At 39.7% G+C, this 18020-nt stretch overlaps 1 protein-coding gene across 3 annotated transcripts in view; it reads left to right on the top strand.

Moving 5' to 3' along the window:
- Positions 1-18020, top strand: part of CARMIL1 (capping protein regulator and myosin 1 linker 1) — a 302688-nt gene that overhangs the window by 235488 nt on the left and 49180 nt on the right. For all 3 annotated transcript variants that reach the window (XM_043908357.1, XM_043908356.1, XM_043908358.1), the window contains exons 25-28: positions 5401-5529; positions 6418-6549; positions 14044-14219; positions 17752-17839. In XM_043908357.1, coding sequence (XP_043764292.1) covers positions 5401-5529; positions 6418-6549; positions 14044-14219; positions 17752-17839 — 525 coding nt within the window. The remainder of the gene's footprint in view (positions 1-5400; positions 5530-6417; positions 6550-14043; positions 14220-17751; positions 17840-18020) is intronic.

The following is an 18020-nucleotide window of genomic DNA, read 5'->3' as shown; positions in this document are numbered from 1 at the left end:
ATCCAAATAGTAATTAGCCTTTACAGTCCATATGGACTCTTTTGCAATTGCTCAGCTCTGCTGTGATAGGGTGAAAGCAGCCATAGACAATATCTGCATACGTGAGTGTGGCTTAGCCAATAAAACTTTATTTATAAAAACAGGCTCAGAATTGCCTATAGTTTGCCAACATCTGCTATGTCTTCTCATTCTTTTTTTTAAAGACAATTTTATTGCCTAGAGCTATTTACTCAACACATCTCTTCCCTTCCTTTCATGTGCAGGTTTTTATACTTGCTTTCATGCCTTCTTGCTGCCCGTCCACTTTACAACCTTTTGGAGTGTGCCGTCTGTCCCTATCTGTCTGCTGAGATGAGACTCAATGGACCTGGTCACCAAGTCCGAGGCCTTTCTCCCTCTTATCTTTTGATGAAAGGAGGCTGTATGTGTAGTGGTCTGACTTGGGGTCTCAAGTCAGATGACCTGGTTTTAAGTACAGATTCTGCTATTCCTTCTTGGTTGGAACTGGTGTTAGTCACTAACTAACCTCTTTAAGGCTTGGTTTCATCTGTAAAAATGGGAAAGATGACCCAGAAGGTGCTCAGATGATTAAATGGGATAATGTGTGCAAAGTACTTGGTTCCTAACCAGTAAACATTGTTTGTTGCTGCATTTTTATTATCACAATTGTCATCATTACTATAGACCATCTTATCTTTCTTGAGATACACTTTTTGGTTCATCCGGTAGTATGCTGTTCTGAATATCGTTTTGTTGTTCTCTGTCCTCCTTCCTACACAACTCTTTCTCCTTTCAACTTCCAAATGCAGTCCTTTTTCAAAGTTTTGTACTTAGTGCTAGCTAATCTACTTCTACCATTTTAACTCTTGTGTGGATATCTCCTAATCTATCTCCTCAGTCCCCATTTTCTGTAAACAGAAATTCCTGTTTTTCAGCTGTTTGTTCAGCATCCCCATCCAGATGGCCCTCTGACATAGCAAGGTGAAAGACCAAGCTCATCCTTTGGAACAACTGATTTCACCATTTCTCTCAGAGACATCACCATTCACTGAGAATAGAACTCCTGGAGTCATCTTGGATGCCTCATTTGCTTTCTTCATTCAGAGTCACTATTCATGGCCCATTTATCTTCAAAGGGTCTTTTACAGCTTTTCTTTTCTTTCTATTTTTACTGCCTGACCTTTTGCTAAGGCTTTTGATTAACTCCTTCCTGTGTCTTTTACAAGCACTGTAAGAACTAGTTAATCCATCTTCCATGTCTCATTGTGCTTTTTTTTTTGTTTGCTGTTGTAGTTTTTTTTTTTTTTTTTTTGGTATCTTTGTGCTTTTTACAGCCCATTTTCTTTGTCAGGGAAGCTGAGACATTGTGAGTATTAAGGGATTTTGAGGTACTCACAGTGGGAGGAGCTGGGGGAATAGATGCTCTGTGGTTTGCATGCCGTGGTTGAACTCTGTAGCCTGAGCCTGAGTCTTACACTATCTTGTCTTAGCTTAACATTCCAATCTGATCTCCCACAATAAAATGCCTCTGTTTCTAATCGGGAAACAGGAATCCCAAGTGTCCGAATGTGCCATTGCTTACGTTCATTCTTTTACTTAAAATGCCCTTTTCTTTTCTCAGTTTGTAGAACTGTTTCAGGACCCAGTCTAAAAGCTACCTTCAGCCCCAATTAGTTGTAATCTCTCCCTTGACTGAAATCCTTTAGTAATTCTCATCACCCATTTATTTATTGAATAAACACTTACAAGGGTTTGTGATGTGGCAGGCACTATTACAGGAGATGGGGCTTTGACAGTGAACAAAATGTGTCTGTGTGGATATTACATATGCAAACTTTATATCTTGTTATGGTTAATTGTGAATATTTCTTTCCACCTCCAGGTTTTATGTTGTTTGGTGGCAAAGGGTTTATCTTATTTAGGACTGTATCTCATTCAGTGCTAGGTGTTGAGTTTATTTCTCCTCAATCAAATAAAGAAATAGACATGGAGGAAGATAAAATTTTGCACTGAGTAAGCTATTTGCTTCCCTGGTAGCCCAGACGGTAAAGAGTCTGCCCGCACTGCAGGAGACCTGGGTTTAATCCCTGGGTCAGAAAGATCCCTGGAGAAGGAAGTGACAACCCACTCCAGTATTCTTGTCTGGAAAACCACATGGACGGAGGAGCCTGGCAGGCAAAGCCCCATGACAAAGAGTCAGACACAACTGAGAGACTAATACCCACACAGTAAGCTATTTGCTGGAACTGAGGACAGTTGTGACAAATTACAAGCAACCAAAGATGGCATTTTATGGCTAATGGTTCTAAGTTCTGCACTTGGGTTCTATAGCTCACTGTATTTGGAAAAGCCTACATGGTCACCATCAAGTAAGAGACACTCTATGATTTAGTTGCCAAAGAAGCCAATTTTGATTTACACCACATTAATGAAAGTATACTTTGTACAGTAAGAAAGATGATAGCCCTGTTACTGTGTTACAGTCTATTTTATTTACCTTCATGTTGTGTGAGGGTTTTAGATAGAAAATTCAGGTGGGTGCACGGGGGAAGGTGTGGGTCAGGGATCACACAGTGGTGTCACTTTGGAATGGTAAAAGAAACTGGGACTGTTAAGCCTGAAGAAAAAAGATTCGAGATGAAAAAGAGAGCTGTAATCAAACAGGAGCATGATTGTCACATGGAAGAGAGCTTGTAACTGTTCAGAGTGTTCTCAAGGGGAAGATATGTGACCTGTAGAAGGACATGGGAAGACAGATGAGGACTTAAAGAAGACCTATATTGAGTACATTTCCTTGGAAGGAAGTGAGCTTCTTAAATTATGGCAGTTAGCAACTTTCCTGGGTTGCTTTAGAAAAATGGAACACTTTACTAGGATAAAGTAGAGAGTTTAAAATGAAGAGCTCAAGTGCCGTCATCTACCTTGAAGTCTTTGATGGGATAGCCCAAGAGATGACTGTTTGAGACTGCAGTCTGCTTTGTTTTTCTACATTTGTGTACCATCGGGACTTGAATATGAACTGAGAATCTGAATCCTTTGTTTCCCGTTTTCAAAATTTTCATTTATACTCTGTGTAATCTTTCTGTGTCATCTTAAATAGTTTAACTTTTCTGGGCCTTGGTTCTTTAGTTGTAAAGTGTCTGAATGTGATCTGTTGGGCTGTGCCAAACCTTAGCAAGTATGTGTTCAGAAGAATCTTGGAGACTTGCGAGGTTTTATGTCTTATTTGAGTCAAAGAATGAAATGTTTGTTTGTTTTGGATGTGACTGAAAGTTCCACTTAAAGACCATTTTGCGGAGTTCATTTAAACCCTCTCCCCTTGGTGAGTGCTTAATGGCTCACGTGTCAGGAGTCTCTGGTCTCTCATGATTATTAAAGATGATTAGTTTTATTATAGTGCCGCATCGACATACCTCTCAAATTAGTCTTTTGTGGCCTCAGATATGTATCAGTTCGCTTCTTTGTGTATCAGAACCCAAAATGTGGTTCATTTTGTCTCTCGAAATTAGGTATTCCTTCTTAGTGAGATATGAATTATTGATGACCCTTTTTGCTTCAGGAAGCACAGATCAATACAGTAGTTGGAAGAGTTGGAATTTATATCAATTAAGAAGATTTTTGAAAGCATACATTTAATTCTCTACAGGGCAAAGTAAATGCATAAAGTTAAAATGTGAACCCTGCCTACAAGCTTAGACTTTGGCCAGGGAAGATAATTATTCCATGAGATACATTATTCATGTCACTTCTTTTTCCTATAGGAGTTCCAGATAGTTCACTTATGTAGCCTCAATACATTTTACAGTCATAGGAGATGTTCTTCATACATTAGCATTAGTATTACTGACCCTTTGTCACGAAAGTAGGTGCTTTGAGTGGTGGTATTTTACAGGAGTGTCTTCATTATACACTAAAAAAGAAGATGGGGTAGATGTAATGAACCTGGTTTTGTAAAGGAGAGCTGGTGATGCTCTAGGAAGTAGACACGAGCTCTATCATCAGACCATCAGCCTGCTGAGCAGTGTCGTAAATTTTCTATTACTGTGGAATTTGTGGGGGATGGAGGGCTGATTTTGGCTTCCTATAGTTGTTATTTCAAATAATTCAAAATAAATAGAAAAGTGTGAAGTTAAATAAAAATATTACTGGATTGTCACCTCTGCCAAATCTGCCCTCCTTGATATGATAGGGCCTCTGGGGGTAGATATAACTCAGCAGTTTTTTTACTTATTCATCTTTGGCTGGTTGGATCTTCATTGCCGCGTGGGCTTTTCTCTGCTTGTGGTGGCTACTCTGTAGTTGCAGGGCATGGGCTTCTCACTGCAGTGGCTTCTCTTGTTGCGGAGCACAGACTCCAGGGGCATGGGCTTCACTAGTTGCAGCTCCCAGGCTCTGGAGCACAGGCTCAATACTTGTGGCGGGCTCAGTTGCTCTGTGGCGTATGGGATTTTCCCGGATCATGGATCAAACCCATGTCTCCTGCATTGGCAGGTGGATTCTTTACCACTGAGCCACCAGGGAAGCTCCCCCCACCCCTTTTTTTGAAGAATAGACAACCTGCAGCTTTGATCAAAATACTGGAGAAACTTTTAAAACCACACCATAGTTGTCTTTCTCTTCAGACGTCTTGGCTTCGTTCACGTTTGTCTCTATGCATACAAATACCATAGAGCATAATCTTACCCTTCTGTACTAGTTTTTGTCCATAGTACTGAGCTGCTACTTCCCTTTGGGTTTTATGGTTAAATCCATGAAACAACTGAGAGTGATTCAGATATAATTAACCTGGGAGAAGGACCTTAAAATGATAGAAACTAGATGTTATTAACTTTATTATTGCCCATGTTAATATAATAAAACTTCAGCTTATGCTTTTATGGTGGAAAATCATGTGATATAATTGAACTAATTTAAAAACTTAAATTTCCAGGGATGTTCTGATTTCCTTAATATTGGGACCAACTGGCTGTGGGCATCATTTTGTCATCATCTCAACTACCTCAGAATTGTACATCTCCTTTTTCTGTTTTTTCAATGCTGAACACCATGTCTGACTTGTAGAGGGTACTCAATAAAAATCAATAAAGGAGAGTTACTATCAAGCAAAAAGTCACTGAGTAGCTATGAGATTCTGAATCATCAAGAAATAATCAGTTTTGTTTTACACGCTGCATTTCCTAAGGCAGTTAAGGGGACCACAATCCCTTACATGTTTATTCAGAGTTAATGTTGCCAGAGGTTTCTTATAGAAACAGACAAATTAATAATTGCTATAAGCTGCCTTCTCAAAGGTTCCCAGTTAGGAGACGTTTTCATCCTCATTCATTCTGTGTTTCCTTCTGTCTGAATATCGGCTATGCTGACTTGGGTGCTTGTTGTCATTTTTATGGTGTGGAGCAGATGATTGACAGAATGTGTGTGAAAGTACAAGATCATCTCAACTCCTTACGAAGCTGTGAGGGAGATGCCATCCAGGAAGATTTAAAATCAGCAGAAAGACTCATGCAGGATGCCAAGAACTCTAAAACGGTGAGTTTCACTTCTGGCTACATGAGAGTCTTCTGTAATGAAGAAGACTTTTAAACTTCAGTTTTAGAAGCTACTTCTAACTTGCTTTACCTTTCTACTCAGCTTCAAGGTTACTAACAAGTGGCAAAGTGAGCTGAGTTAATCTTGGCCTCCTTTCTGTACCCCCATGCTAGTTACTAACAATCAAAATACATTCGTCCCTTGGAATCTGCGGGGGATTGCTGCCAGGACCTCTTGCAGATACCAAAATCTGTGGATGCTCAGGTCTTTTATATGTAAAATAGCATAGCCCAGATGGGCCTCCATATCCAGGGGGTCTGCAGCCTCTGATACAGACGGCTGGCTGTATAGAATTTACAGCAGGGGGCGCTGTGACTCACAAAAGGTGTAATCAGGTCCTGCGTAACCTCAGGAAGGTGGCTGGAGTTTCAGTGAGTAACAACTCCTTGGCAGTGTATTGCCAAGCTGATAGCATGCAACTCCCTTCTGTCTCCTGTAGAAGGAAGCTTCTGTCAACTTAGAATTTTTTCCCCAAGTGTGACTTCATAGAGAAAGGACTAACTGGGAATCAGAAAGCCTGGGATCTGGTCCAGGCTCTTCTATTTGAACCACACAATCATTGAATTTTATGAGGAGGAAGAAAACTGGGGAGTAGTCAGATGCTCTCACACCCCAGATGAAGACACTAAGGCACAAACAGGTAGGGTACCATTCCTCTGGTCTCAAAGCTGGACCGCAGTGTTTTGATCTGTGTAAAGGGTCTTACATCAAGACTATCTTAGATTATCCCTAGTATTTCTTCACCCTTTTTACTAACTCTGCAGTGATTTTGGTGCTTATTTAAATCGTTATTTAATTATGGAGAGGTTACTTTTATTTTTCTTACAGCTGTTACCAAATTTATACCATGTTGGTGGTGTATCTTGGGCGGGAGCCAGTGGCTTGTTATCCAGTCCAATTCAGGAGACCCTGGAATCAATGGCCGGAGAAGTTACAAGAGTTGTTGATGAACAACTCAAGGTTTGTGGTTTCTGTTATTTTGGAAAGTGACACTGTTATGCCTTAAGTGTGCATGATAGCATTTCATACCGTGCTACCCTATATTTTATAGATGTATGTGTAGTAAAGTTGAATACTGTGTCTTTTCCAGCTTCATTTATAATTTTTGGAATAACTTTTTTGTATAATAAGATCAAGTAAAACCTATCACATTCAATTTTATTTTTGATGGTAAATCTCTAACTGTGTTTCACATATGACAGGTTGCCACTGATAGGAGAAATGATTGATTTCTGCTTAGAAAGAGAAGTCTGATTCATGAAAAAATATCTTCTGTTGTTACATTTGATTTAGAGACTGGGAGAGATGATAGGTGCTATGTTTATAGCACCAAATTGCTGCTTGTATGGAAAGGTTACCACTAGGTAACTAGATAACAGTCTTTGCAAAGAGCTGCTTGAAAGATTAGGAAAGGGAATTAGAATGAAGTAACAAGGCACCGGAAGTAGCAGAGACTTGTCTAGAGGCTCAGAGACTGAAAAAGCAGCCTCTGAAATTTAAGTGAAGAGAGTAACGTAAGGCCAGTTTTTTCTTACGGGAACTTCAAGAAACACCTAGAGCAGCAACATTTCATTTTCAAAAAGTTTCATCGTTTCCAACCTGCCTGTTCAAGGATGCCGTAAAAAGACCTTGTCTAAATTTCTATGTTTCTTTGTTCCATTTTCTTCTGAGAACACAATTGCTATAACTCACAGGGATTTGATGTGCAACTTAATCATAACTTTGCAACATGCCACTCTGTTTATAAATTAAATTAGCACAGGAGAGAATGTTGTGGATTACTTAGGCATTTAAGCCACTGTCTTTCTGTGTGCATAATACAGAGAGACTCTTGAGTGTTATTTTTATTTTCTTTGACGGTGGTTATTGTGAATACATTCTGAGCAAAGACAAAGGGGTAGAAAAATAACTGCTTGGATGGTACAGAGTTCTATCAGGTCAGTTGTTACCTAATAGCACTCATTTTATCCTTCATGAAGGATCAGATATGTTAAAAGGATACTTTCTTACACATTTAAAATAAAGTCATCTCTGTTGCTTAGTTACTTCTGATTGTAAAAAACGAAACTACTCATTGTGAAACATTGAAAGAATAAAAATCACTTGAAATCCCAGAGATAGCATTATTCTTAATATTTTGGTGACTTTGCAAATATTCTCTGTCTATACACAGTTTTACATATATGTGATCATACTATACACACTTTATTTATATTTGGTACAATATCAGGAAGACACTTCTAGATCGGTGAGTACTCATCATTTTAGTGGCTGCATGGTGTCTCACTGCAGAGACGTATAAGTGCCCGGGAAAGCGGCAAACCTCCTCTGTGTCTTTCCCTTCACGCAGAACCCCTCACATTTGACACCTCTGGTCACCAGATGTGTGGGTGTTTTCCCCAACCCAGTCGGGTGTCCTACTGTTTAACTCCATTCAGACACTATCTACCTAGAGATCCCACTGGTTAAGGGCTCAGACCCTCAAGACTGCCCCCACCCCACTTCAGATGCTAACTGGGAGTCCAGGTTGTCACCAAACTCCTGACCAATCGGTGATAAATCCGAGGTCCTTGTAACCTCACCTCCTGGTCCATTAACTTGCTAGAGTGACTCCCAGAACTCAGGGAAACGCCTATTTATGTTCACCAGTTTATTAAAGGATATGATAGAAGATATAGATAAACAGCCAGATGGAAGAAATGCTCAGGGTGAGGTATGTAGGAAGGGACTTGGGGCTTTTGTGCTGTCTTGGGGCGCACCACTCTCCCAGCACCTCCGCTGGGAACATGTGTTCACCAACACAGAAGCTCTGAACCCATACTTTTAGGATATTATGGAAGTTTCATCATGCAGGCATGGTCTGTCATTAACTCCATTTTTAGCCCTACTCAGAAGGGAGGGTGGGACTGAAAATTCCCAGCTTCTAATCCTAACTTGGTCTTTCCAGTAACCAGTCCTCATCCAGGAGCTACCCAGAGTTACCCCAATAGAACAAAACACATCCCATCATCCAGGGAATTCCAGTGGTGTCAGGAGCCTTGTGTCAGGAGCCAGGATCAGAGTGCAAATATTAGAACAAAATATTGTTAGTGTTCTTATCACCAGTGCGATAGTTCATATCTCCTAGTGTTCTTATCACTTAGGAAATTACTAGAGTTTCAGGAGCTCTGTGCCAGGAACTGGGGGTAGAGACTAATATATGTTTTCTATTATCTCGCAGCCAGCATAACTTATTTTCTAATTTTTGATTAATCCTATTAGAATAGATTCATATAGTTGATACATTCCTAGGTCAAATGGTACACACGTTTTATACATTTGTGTATATTCACAAACTGTTCTCCACGAGTGTACCCAGCTGCTTGTTTTGCCACATGTCACCCCTACTAAGTGTGTTAACCTTTTAATATTTGTTAGGGTAATGGGGTAAAAAATATCATTTTGTCTTTTGCATTTCTTTAATAACCAGTAATACATCAAATAATTTTATTATCCGTTTGTATTTCTTCTTTTGTAAATTACATATTTGTATCTATTACCTAAGTTTTTCCTTTAAAGTACTGGTAAGAACTCCTTATAGGCTAAGAATGGGCTGGCATTTAAATCAGCACCAATCATGGCAACTGGAAGTTTCCCATCAAACGGCTTCTTAGGGGCACTGGTTTCAGTTGGTCTAGGCCACGAGTTATTCCTTGAAACCTGGGCCCATTTCCTTCCCACTGTACTGAACGGTTGGAATTGACTCTTGCCAGTCATTCTTGGGAGGGAGTAGAAGTCAGAGGTCTAAACCAAAAGGCATTTGAATTTTTAAAAGCCTGAAATAATAACATTTTTAAGACTCAAAATATTTTTCTGTAAATAGACATTCCCCACATTCTTTGAGGCTGACCTTTCTGGCCCCTTGTCATTGTCACCAGTGTTCTCCGCTCATCACAGCTTCCTTATTTGCATGTGTCATCGCCTGCTTTGCTCATTCTCAACTATCCCTGAGGTCCCAGGCTCCCGGATGCCCTGTTTTTTCTATTCCCCACTCCCTTGTTTTGTTTACTTTCCGCCGTTTTGAGTTGCAAGTTCCCTCCCCTTCAGGGACTTCTGGCATGAATGGAAGCAAATCCTCATCGCAGCATCTTAATTAAATGTTACTCATTAATCTCCTTTTCACTGAGTTCACATGCAATTTTTGATACTTTCAACAGACTGTAGGCAGTTATTTTCTTTTTTTCCCTTTCAGTTTAGCTGGCAAGTGAACATCATTTTACAAATAAATACTCCCCATTTGTCTGTTGATAAAGCTTTCTAGCACCTTGATTTTCTTAAAACTATGTAGGGAAAAATGCGTTTTTACTACAGTCAATATTCAGCTTCTTAAACAACTATATTCTTATTTATTTCACTAGTAGTACAATATTTTACTTGGTTAAAAAAAGAATCCTTCCTCTGTTTCTGAAATTCTCTTTGAGTAAAATGTTATACTAGCAAAAGCTAAAGTGAATGGATTATTTTGTAAAAGTATGTTTTTACTATAGTGAATTAAAAAAAAAAAATGGGACTAGCAGGCCTGGATTTGTGACCTGGGTTTGCTACTAGCTGTCTGTTCCAAGCTTGTTGGCACTAACCTTCCTTGTGCGAGACTGTTTTGTTGTCAACATAATTAGGGAGATTTTATCCTTAATATTTGCTCATCCTGTGTCTTGCCATTCCCTTCTCCAGGGGATCTTCCCAACCCAGGGATCCAACCTGGGTCTCCCACATTGCAGCAGATTCTTTACCATCTGAACCAGCAGGGAAGCCCTGTATCTTGGCCAGTGGTACCCATTTGAATTCTGAATGAGAATAAGTTCAAACAGCTCTTTGAGCCATCTTTCAGAAAAAAAATATTAGTTCAGAAAAGCCAAAGAAAGAACCGGAAGAGCCAACTTTCTCAGCAAACTTCCTGGAGGAGAAAAAAGGCAGGAAGTGGGGAGAAAGTCCTTCTTTGAAAAGAGGTGATATTTTCTCTGAACTGGTCTCTTTTAGGTATTTTTAAATGACAGCTCTCCTCCTGTCCCCCACCCCTTGTTTTTGATCCTAACATTTATTCCCAGGGTAATCGTAGGTGAATAAATAGGATCTGAATGTTTTAACATAAGGAAACTTTCATTTTTCCCTTCTGGACTTAACTTTTAGAATGCTTGTTTTGGCCTTGAAAATTCTTCATTTCCCGCAGGGTTTCAACTGTGAAATACTTCCCTGGTAAATATCAGGTTTACTGAGGAAGTGAGGCCTGAGGGGCGTAGGTTGCACTTTGGCAAGTACTAACTCAGTTTGCTGGGAGAGTTCTCTGAGTTTTCTTCTTTTCCTACACTTTATATTTTCCAATGCAAAAGAAAGAGATTTTAGAGCACTTCAGTGTGGAAGTTGTATTAGCTTGTAATGAATGACAGCTAGTCCTTTGCTCACTGCAAGAATATGTGAGTGTAACTGCCATGTAGAGGATATTAATCCAGTTTATTTTACAGATATTCTAGAGGATTTCTAAGTACCATTAATTGTTTACACAGTTAAGAAATATAGACCCTCATGTTGGGAAGATACCAGCAAAATGAAATCTTATGGTTGCATTTCAAATACAAGGTCTGCTCATTCAAGTTGTCTGAAGGGAGTACACGCTGACTAAAAAAATAGAGAATATGTAAGAAAAGAAATGTGGAGAAAGTGAGAAAATTTAACATAAGCCTGCATTAGGTTTCTACGAGGAAAGAAAAGATAAAGCCATGGATATTGAAGAATATAGTTTGGTGTGCAGAGGGCCACAGGACTTGAAAGGAGATGCTGTTTAAGCACCTAAGCTGGGGGTTGGACACAAAGAAGTGGTCAGTGGCTGCATTACAAATTTATCCTGTGATCCTCCCCGCTCGCCTCTTTTTAAAGCTTTCTATTTATTTATTTGGCTGTGTTGGGTCTTAGTTGCAGCACATGAGATCTTTGAGCCAGGCAGGATCTTGAATCGCGGTGCGCACTCTCTCTAGTTGTGGCACTTGGGTTCACTTGTTGCAGCCTGCAGGCTCCAGAGCATGTGGACTTCAGTAGTTGCAGCTCGTGGCTCTCTAGTTATGGCACCTGGGCTTAAGTCGCTCTGTGGCATGTGGTATCTTAGTTCCTTGACCAGGAATTGAACCCACGTCTCCTGCAGTGCAAGGCAGATTCTTAATCACTGAGCTACTAGGGAAGTCCTTCTTTCTCCCCTTTCTACTAGCTTGTCACCAGAAGGTCCACCATGCCTGCCTTTAGGTACCATTGACTCAAGGGAGCAGGGGATGAAAATTGTAGGTAATGAAGAGAGAAGAAGGGACACTCCTGTGGGTAGTGGGAAGGTCATTGGGAAAGGGTGGCTAGAGTAGGAAACAGAAGTACAAGACAAAAGGCTTTAGTCCCCATATCACGTGTTCCTTGAGCAAGTCTCCTCTGAACCCTGATTTTATCTATAAAATGAGTTTGCTAAAATCTGCAACGCACCCCACCCCCACCCCACCCCCACCCCAGGATTATTATGTGGATCAAAGGAAGTCATGGATGAAATTACTTTGTAGAGCATAAAATGCTACATTATATTGTTGGCCAATGTGGGACTAGAGGTGGTGGTAGGGAGCTAACTGTAAAATATCTGTCGAACTGGATGCCCAGGACAAGATGAAATTCCTCTCTGTAGGGCCAAAGTCATGTGACAGTTGATTTGTAGGGCAGAAAGAGACTTTAGAAATAATTTTGTAGGTGAGAAAGCAGAGATCAACAAAGATTATTCATTTAATGCTACTCCCTCAATATTCCATGGAAACTTCATGTCAAGATCTGCATTGGAACCAGGCTTCTTCTCTGGAGTTCATGCCAACCGAATAGTATCATCATGCAGGGGGACCTTTCAGAGAGTCATGGTTGTGTTAATGAACATGATGGAAGGCAAACAGCATATTGATACCAGCGGTTGTTCTTATCAGGAGTGCGGGATTCCATCTGGAACAGAATGTATTAATTTTAATGCCAACGATGAAAATGATTTGTCTTAAACTGACTCATTTGGCATCACTTGTAGCTGTCTTGGAATAATGTACTAAAGTCAGTGATTAGTCAGAGTTCTAACAGGGACAGAGCACTGTCAGCATACGAGTGGCTTTTGGAAATTTCTCAAGTGGCTGCCTCCCACCTCTCCTCTACTGCTTTTCACAAGATCTCTATAAACATCCTGCTGCTCTCCTGTTCATCGTATGGTGTCATGAGAGATTTTACTGTTGGGATTGTGCTCTGCACGTGAAATGAGCATAGAGACTAGGCTTTCCATAATGATGTTCCATTAGTCCCATTCATACTGGAATGGTAATGGGATTAAGCTTAACTTTCAAAATCAAGATCTCATCATGAAGATTAGCATCTTTGAAAACAGATTAAAGCATTATCTGTGATACACTGAACTTCTATTGTATGCTACACATGATATTGTTCCCTTTACATATGTAATATCATTTAATCCTCAAAAATCCTATGAGACAAGAACTTTTTTCTTTGCCATTTTATAGCTGAGTAGAGTAAAACTGAGAAATCAATAACTTGATCCAGTGTCACTCAGCTAGGATTCAGATTTAGGACTCACGCTAACTTGCATGCCTTTTCCATACTTATCAGCCATTTTATCCATCTCAAGCAAATCGTTTCATTTCCCTTAGCTCACATTCTTCAGCTATAAAATGGTGATCACATGAATAGCTTCTCTACCCATCTTCACAGATGTTGGAAGGCTAAAATGTGCAGAAACATTAAAAAAAACTCTGAAGTATTTAAGTAGGTTTTTAAGTGTAATAATTACTAATGTTTATGAAGTGTTCATGAATATTTTTGTCTATTATTATTCATTTTTTGATTGTTCTTACAGCAATTATACTTTTACATAACACTGAAGCTTTTCTTTTAAAAGAGGAAAACGAGCAGTGTTTAGAGTAGTTTGCTACTGCTGCTCTTTTGATAGAGCTATTAAATGATTGACCCTGATTTGAGGTTTCTGTGATTTATGAAATTGCACAGGAGTTCAAACCTGATATATTTTCCAGGGACATCTGTAACTTTGTTTGCTAATACCCAGGAGGACAGTCTGGTGTGGGTAAATTGGTGTGTACGTGTCTTTCTAAATCTTAATTATGAATGCCTCTGCGTTAAGTAAAGCTAGCACACTATCACACTTCAGATGCCAGCACGAAGCCTGGGCGGATCTGCCAAGTGTCTGATTTAAAGTGATTGCCTGAGATCAGTGATCATCCGGCAGTCACAAGTCACCCCGGGACAGCTCCGAATGCCCAGCCTCACCCTGGGACTCCGCTGTGTCCCTGCCCTCCGAGAGCTCGGCGTCGTATAGAGCCACCTTTCAGTTTTACGGCGGGCGCCTCCGGGTCTGTGTCCTCATCTCTCTCCGCTTGTGCTGCATTGCAGGCGTTGCTTGAGTCCATGGTTGATGCTGCCGAGAATCTCTGCCCCAATGTGATGAGAAAAGCCCACATTCGACAAGACTTGATTCATGCCAGCACTGAAAAGATTTCCATCCCACGTACCTTTGTTAAAAATGTCCTGTTGGAGCAGTCCGGAATTGATATCCTTAACAAAATTAGGTAGGTTTATAATGTTCATAAACCGAGGCGCTGCAGTGTCTGTGAATGCCATTGAGGCAGCTGTGAAGGGTGTCATTGTCGGCTTTATTCATACAGAATGTATGTAGGCGTGTCTAAGAGGCAGTGACTGTATATAGAGATAGCCATGCATAAATGTGAGGTTTTATACGTTTCCAAAATTAGGTGACTGCAGCTATGCATTGCTGAGGAATAGAAAGTTATCTACCCTTTTTTAAGAGTTTTATTTTAAGAGAGCGGTGCATGTTTGTAAGCCTTCCCTGCCCCTGCCCCCCCACCCCTGCCTGCTTCTGAAGCTTATTTTTCACTTTGATAAATCTAACTTTTGAAGATAGAGATCGGTTTGCTTTCTACCACCATAATATTATGAACCATGCACAGCCCATAAATAGGCAAAGAGGCCCACTAGGATGTCACCGTGTTTTCTTTTGGTGGGTCTGTGATACTATGCATGTGCTAATGGTGCTCTGGAGTGTTTACATAGATTCCTGCTTGATAAAATTTGAAAAATATGCCAAGGTATAAATATTTAGAAGGTGTTGATCACCAGCAAACAACTTTCCTGGATTTTTACTTAAGAACTCTGAGATGACCACCAGTATTACATTATACAGCTCAGGTACTTCTCATTATATTTTCTAGTTGGAAAATCAGAATGTGAATACATTCAGAAGCATTTAAAATTTCCCGTTTTAATCACGTCCAAATCTTGATAAGAATAATTAGATATAGAAAAAATAACAGCTTCTACCTGGAGAATTGAGAGTGGTGCTGATACGTAATTTAGCTCGATGACAGCTGGCAAGAAAAATAAGAGTTAAAAACAAAATATGCAAAAAAAAAAAAAATCATCACAAAGTAGATGTTGAAGGCTGATAACCTTAAAGTTAGACCATAGAACTTTGAGGGTTTTAGAATTCTGCAGTAACTAGACAGTCTCAGGGCTAAGATACAGCTGTGGGGTATGTGTGTGTGTCTTTTAAACAAAGACCCTAATGCCTATTCAACTGAGTTGTAAGACAGTTGGAACAACTTGAGAAATTAAGGCTTTCAGAGGGTTTATAGACTCCACTGATTAGAGATTTTATGAACTCTACCCCAAGTATGCTTACCTATTTCTGTAACCTCTAGTTTCAGAGTTTTTATTGAAGCTCTTTAAGTATTGAGAATAAAAATCTATTGACTACCACTTTTTCATAATAGTGGATTGAACTACCAATAGATCATATGCAGCATTTCTTGGACTACCCGATTCTGTCAAATATGCTCATTGCCCTTGAAAAATGGGCAAATTCTAAAAGTTGAATAGCAGTACAGAACTCCTTACTTCAATGAATCAGTTGTATGTCCACCAACTCCTTACTTGGCTTTTTATAATGCTTTATGCTGAGTACTGATAGGATGAAAATATGCACATGCAGACTAAGTTGCATCATTTCCTTTTAAACATTTTACAAACTGGAAATTCAGTCAAGAAAGAAGTAGAGCATCCAGTAGCAAAACAATAGAATGGCCCTGAAACATTAAAAAATAATTGCTTTTTAAAAAAAAAATTTAGGGGATGGTGGGAGGGAGGGACAGGAGGGAGGAGATACATGCATGATTATGTCTGATTCATGTTGTTGTACAGCTTAAGCAACATTGTAAAGCAGTTATCCTCCAATTAAAATTAAATTAAAATTTTTTATTTTATATTGGAGTATATTTGATTAGGGGGTTTCCCTGACAACTCGGTTGGCAAAGAATCCACCCACAATGCAGGAGACCCTGGTTCAATTCCTGGGTTGGGAAGATCTGCTGGAGAAGGGATAGGCTACCCACTCCAGTATTCTTGGGCTTCCCTTGTGGCCCAGCTGGTAAAGAATCTGCCTGCAATGTGAGAGACCTGAGTTCAATCCCTGGGTTGGGAAGATCCCCCGGAGGAGGGAATGGCTACCCACTCCAGTACTCTGGCTTGGAGAACTCCAGGGACTGTATAGTCCATGGGGTCACAAGGAGTCAGACACGATAGTTGTGTTGGTTTCAGGTGTATAGCAAAGTGATTCAGTTATACATGTATCTATTGTTTTCATTTTAAGAATTGCTTTTTGATGTTATAATTTGAAAATAATTTGAAATAAGCTATCCCTCCCGACCTCTGAGAGGCAGAGGGTAGGAAAGAGAAACAAACTACTGACTCTATAGTCTTGGGAGGAAACAAAATTCCCAAATATGTCTAAAAGCATCAGAGGAAGTGCTTGTTAACATTGAATTCCCAGGCCTTCTGGAGGTTTGGGGTGGGACCGAGTTATCTGTATTTTTAATAAGAGACCTGGGTGAATCTTATCAATGGAGGTATTAGATAAACCAAATAGCTAGGGAGATCTTGGTTCAGAGACAGGAATGAAAGAAACATTCTTTTATCATTAGCCCAGGGCAGTTTTTTACTATTGGCATCAAAGAGTTGGTACTTCCCCTCTGCTCTGCCATCAGAAATGTTTCTGAAGAGACATGCAACGCAAATGGTCGCCTTTCAATTAGGAAGGTTTTCCCCTGTTACACAAATATACTTTCAACTTCAGTTTTAAGATTAAATCATCTTATTTTGATAACTCTTTTCCTTGATGAACAGGAATTAGTATTATTGACTTCAAAAGTAGAGTGAAATTATGTGACAATGTTGAAACGTGGGTATATATCTCTCTAGCACATTTACTTTCAATGTATTTGTGCATTTATGTACAATGGTGCATCTGTGCCCAGGTAGGGTTATTTAGACTGAAGACACACGTGGAAGCTGAATTCTTGGGAATACCAAATAACTAAAATGCTAACTAAAATGCTAGCCCTCTGATGGAAACCTCAGTGGCTGAGTTATTTATTAGTAAAAACTACAAGTTGCTACTTCCTGTCTGGGCATCCTTTTAAGGTTAGGCAAGAGGCACTTAAACTAAACATTTTGATAACTTCTGTTCATAAAAGGCAAGGGAACAGTGAATTTGTAACTTTTCAAAGTACAGTGGCAAGTCAAAGCAGAAGCATTTCATTCAATAAGGTACCACTTGATTGGGTAAAAAGTTGTTTAAAAAGTGAGGGATATACATATGAAAGAAATAACCAAAGCTTCACAACCAGACTAGATTTTCTTAATTTACTCCAGCCCAAGCTTGTTTTCATTTAATTTCATTTATGTCAATGGATGAATTGTTCTCACTGCATGGTACATATGGTTTCCATTAAGTTTGTCTTTATCCAGATGTTTTTCATTCCTACCATAAAATCTCAAATTTTGAAACTGCAGAGGCAGGTTGACATTGGTAAAGAAAGTCTATTACCTGTGTGTTTATGGCAATGTATAAGGCTGATTTTTGGAAATCTTTAGCCTTGTTCACACATTCTTGTATGCTATTTTCAAAGACAGAAACAGAATCACACTTGACCTTATCAATATAGCATCAAGGGTGGTGACTTTTTTTATTTTCCTTCCCTCTTGCACAAATTAAAATGCCACTCCATGCTTTTGATTTTCACATAGTGAGGTGAAGTTGACAGTGGCCTCCTTCCTGTCTGATCGAATCGTGGACGAAATTCTGGATGCACTTTCACACTGCCATCACAAACTGGTGAGTGCTGTGGTCATTTGTAGGGGACAGCCTGGTTCATTCTGTGATGATTCAGGGCAGCCTCCAGCGTGGGAATGTGGCTGATTTTCTGCATTTTATTCCTTTGTAGCTTTATGGGTTAAAGTCCTAGTTTTCCTTCTTCTTCTTCATTGTCTCCAGCTGTTCTAGAGCATGTTAGAAT

The sequence above is a fragment of the Cervus elaphus genome, chromosome 7 (genome assembly GCF_910594005.1).
Source record: "Cervus elaphus chromosome 7, mCerEla1.1, whole genome shotgun sequence".
NCBI lineage: Eukaryota > Metazoa > Chordata > Mammalia > Artiodactyla > Cervidae > Cervus > Cervus elaphus.
This window is presented reverse-complemented; position numbering and strand designations above follow the sequence as displayed.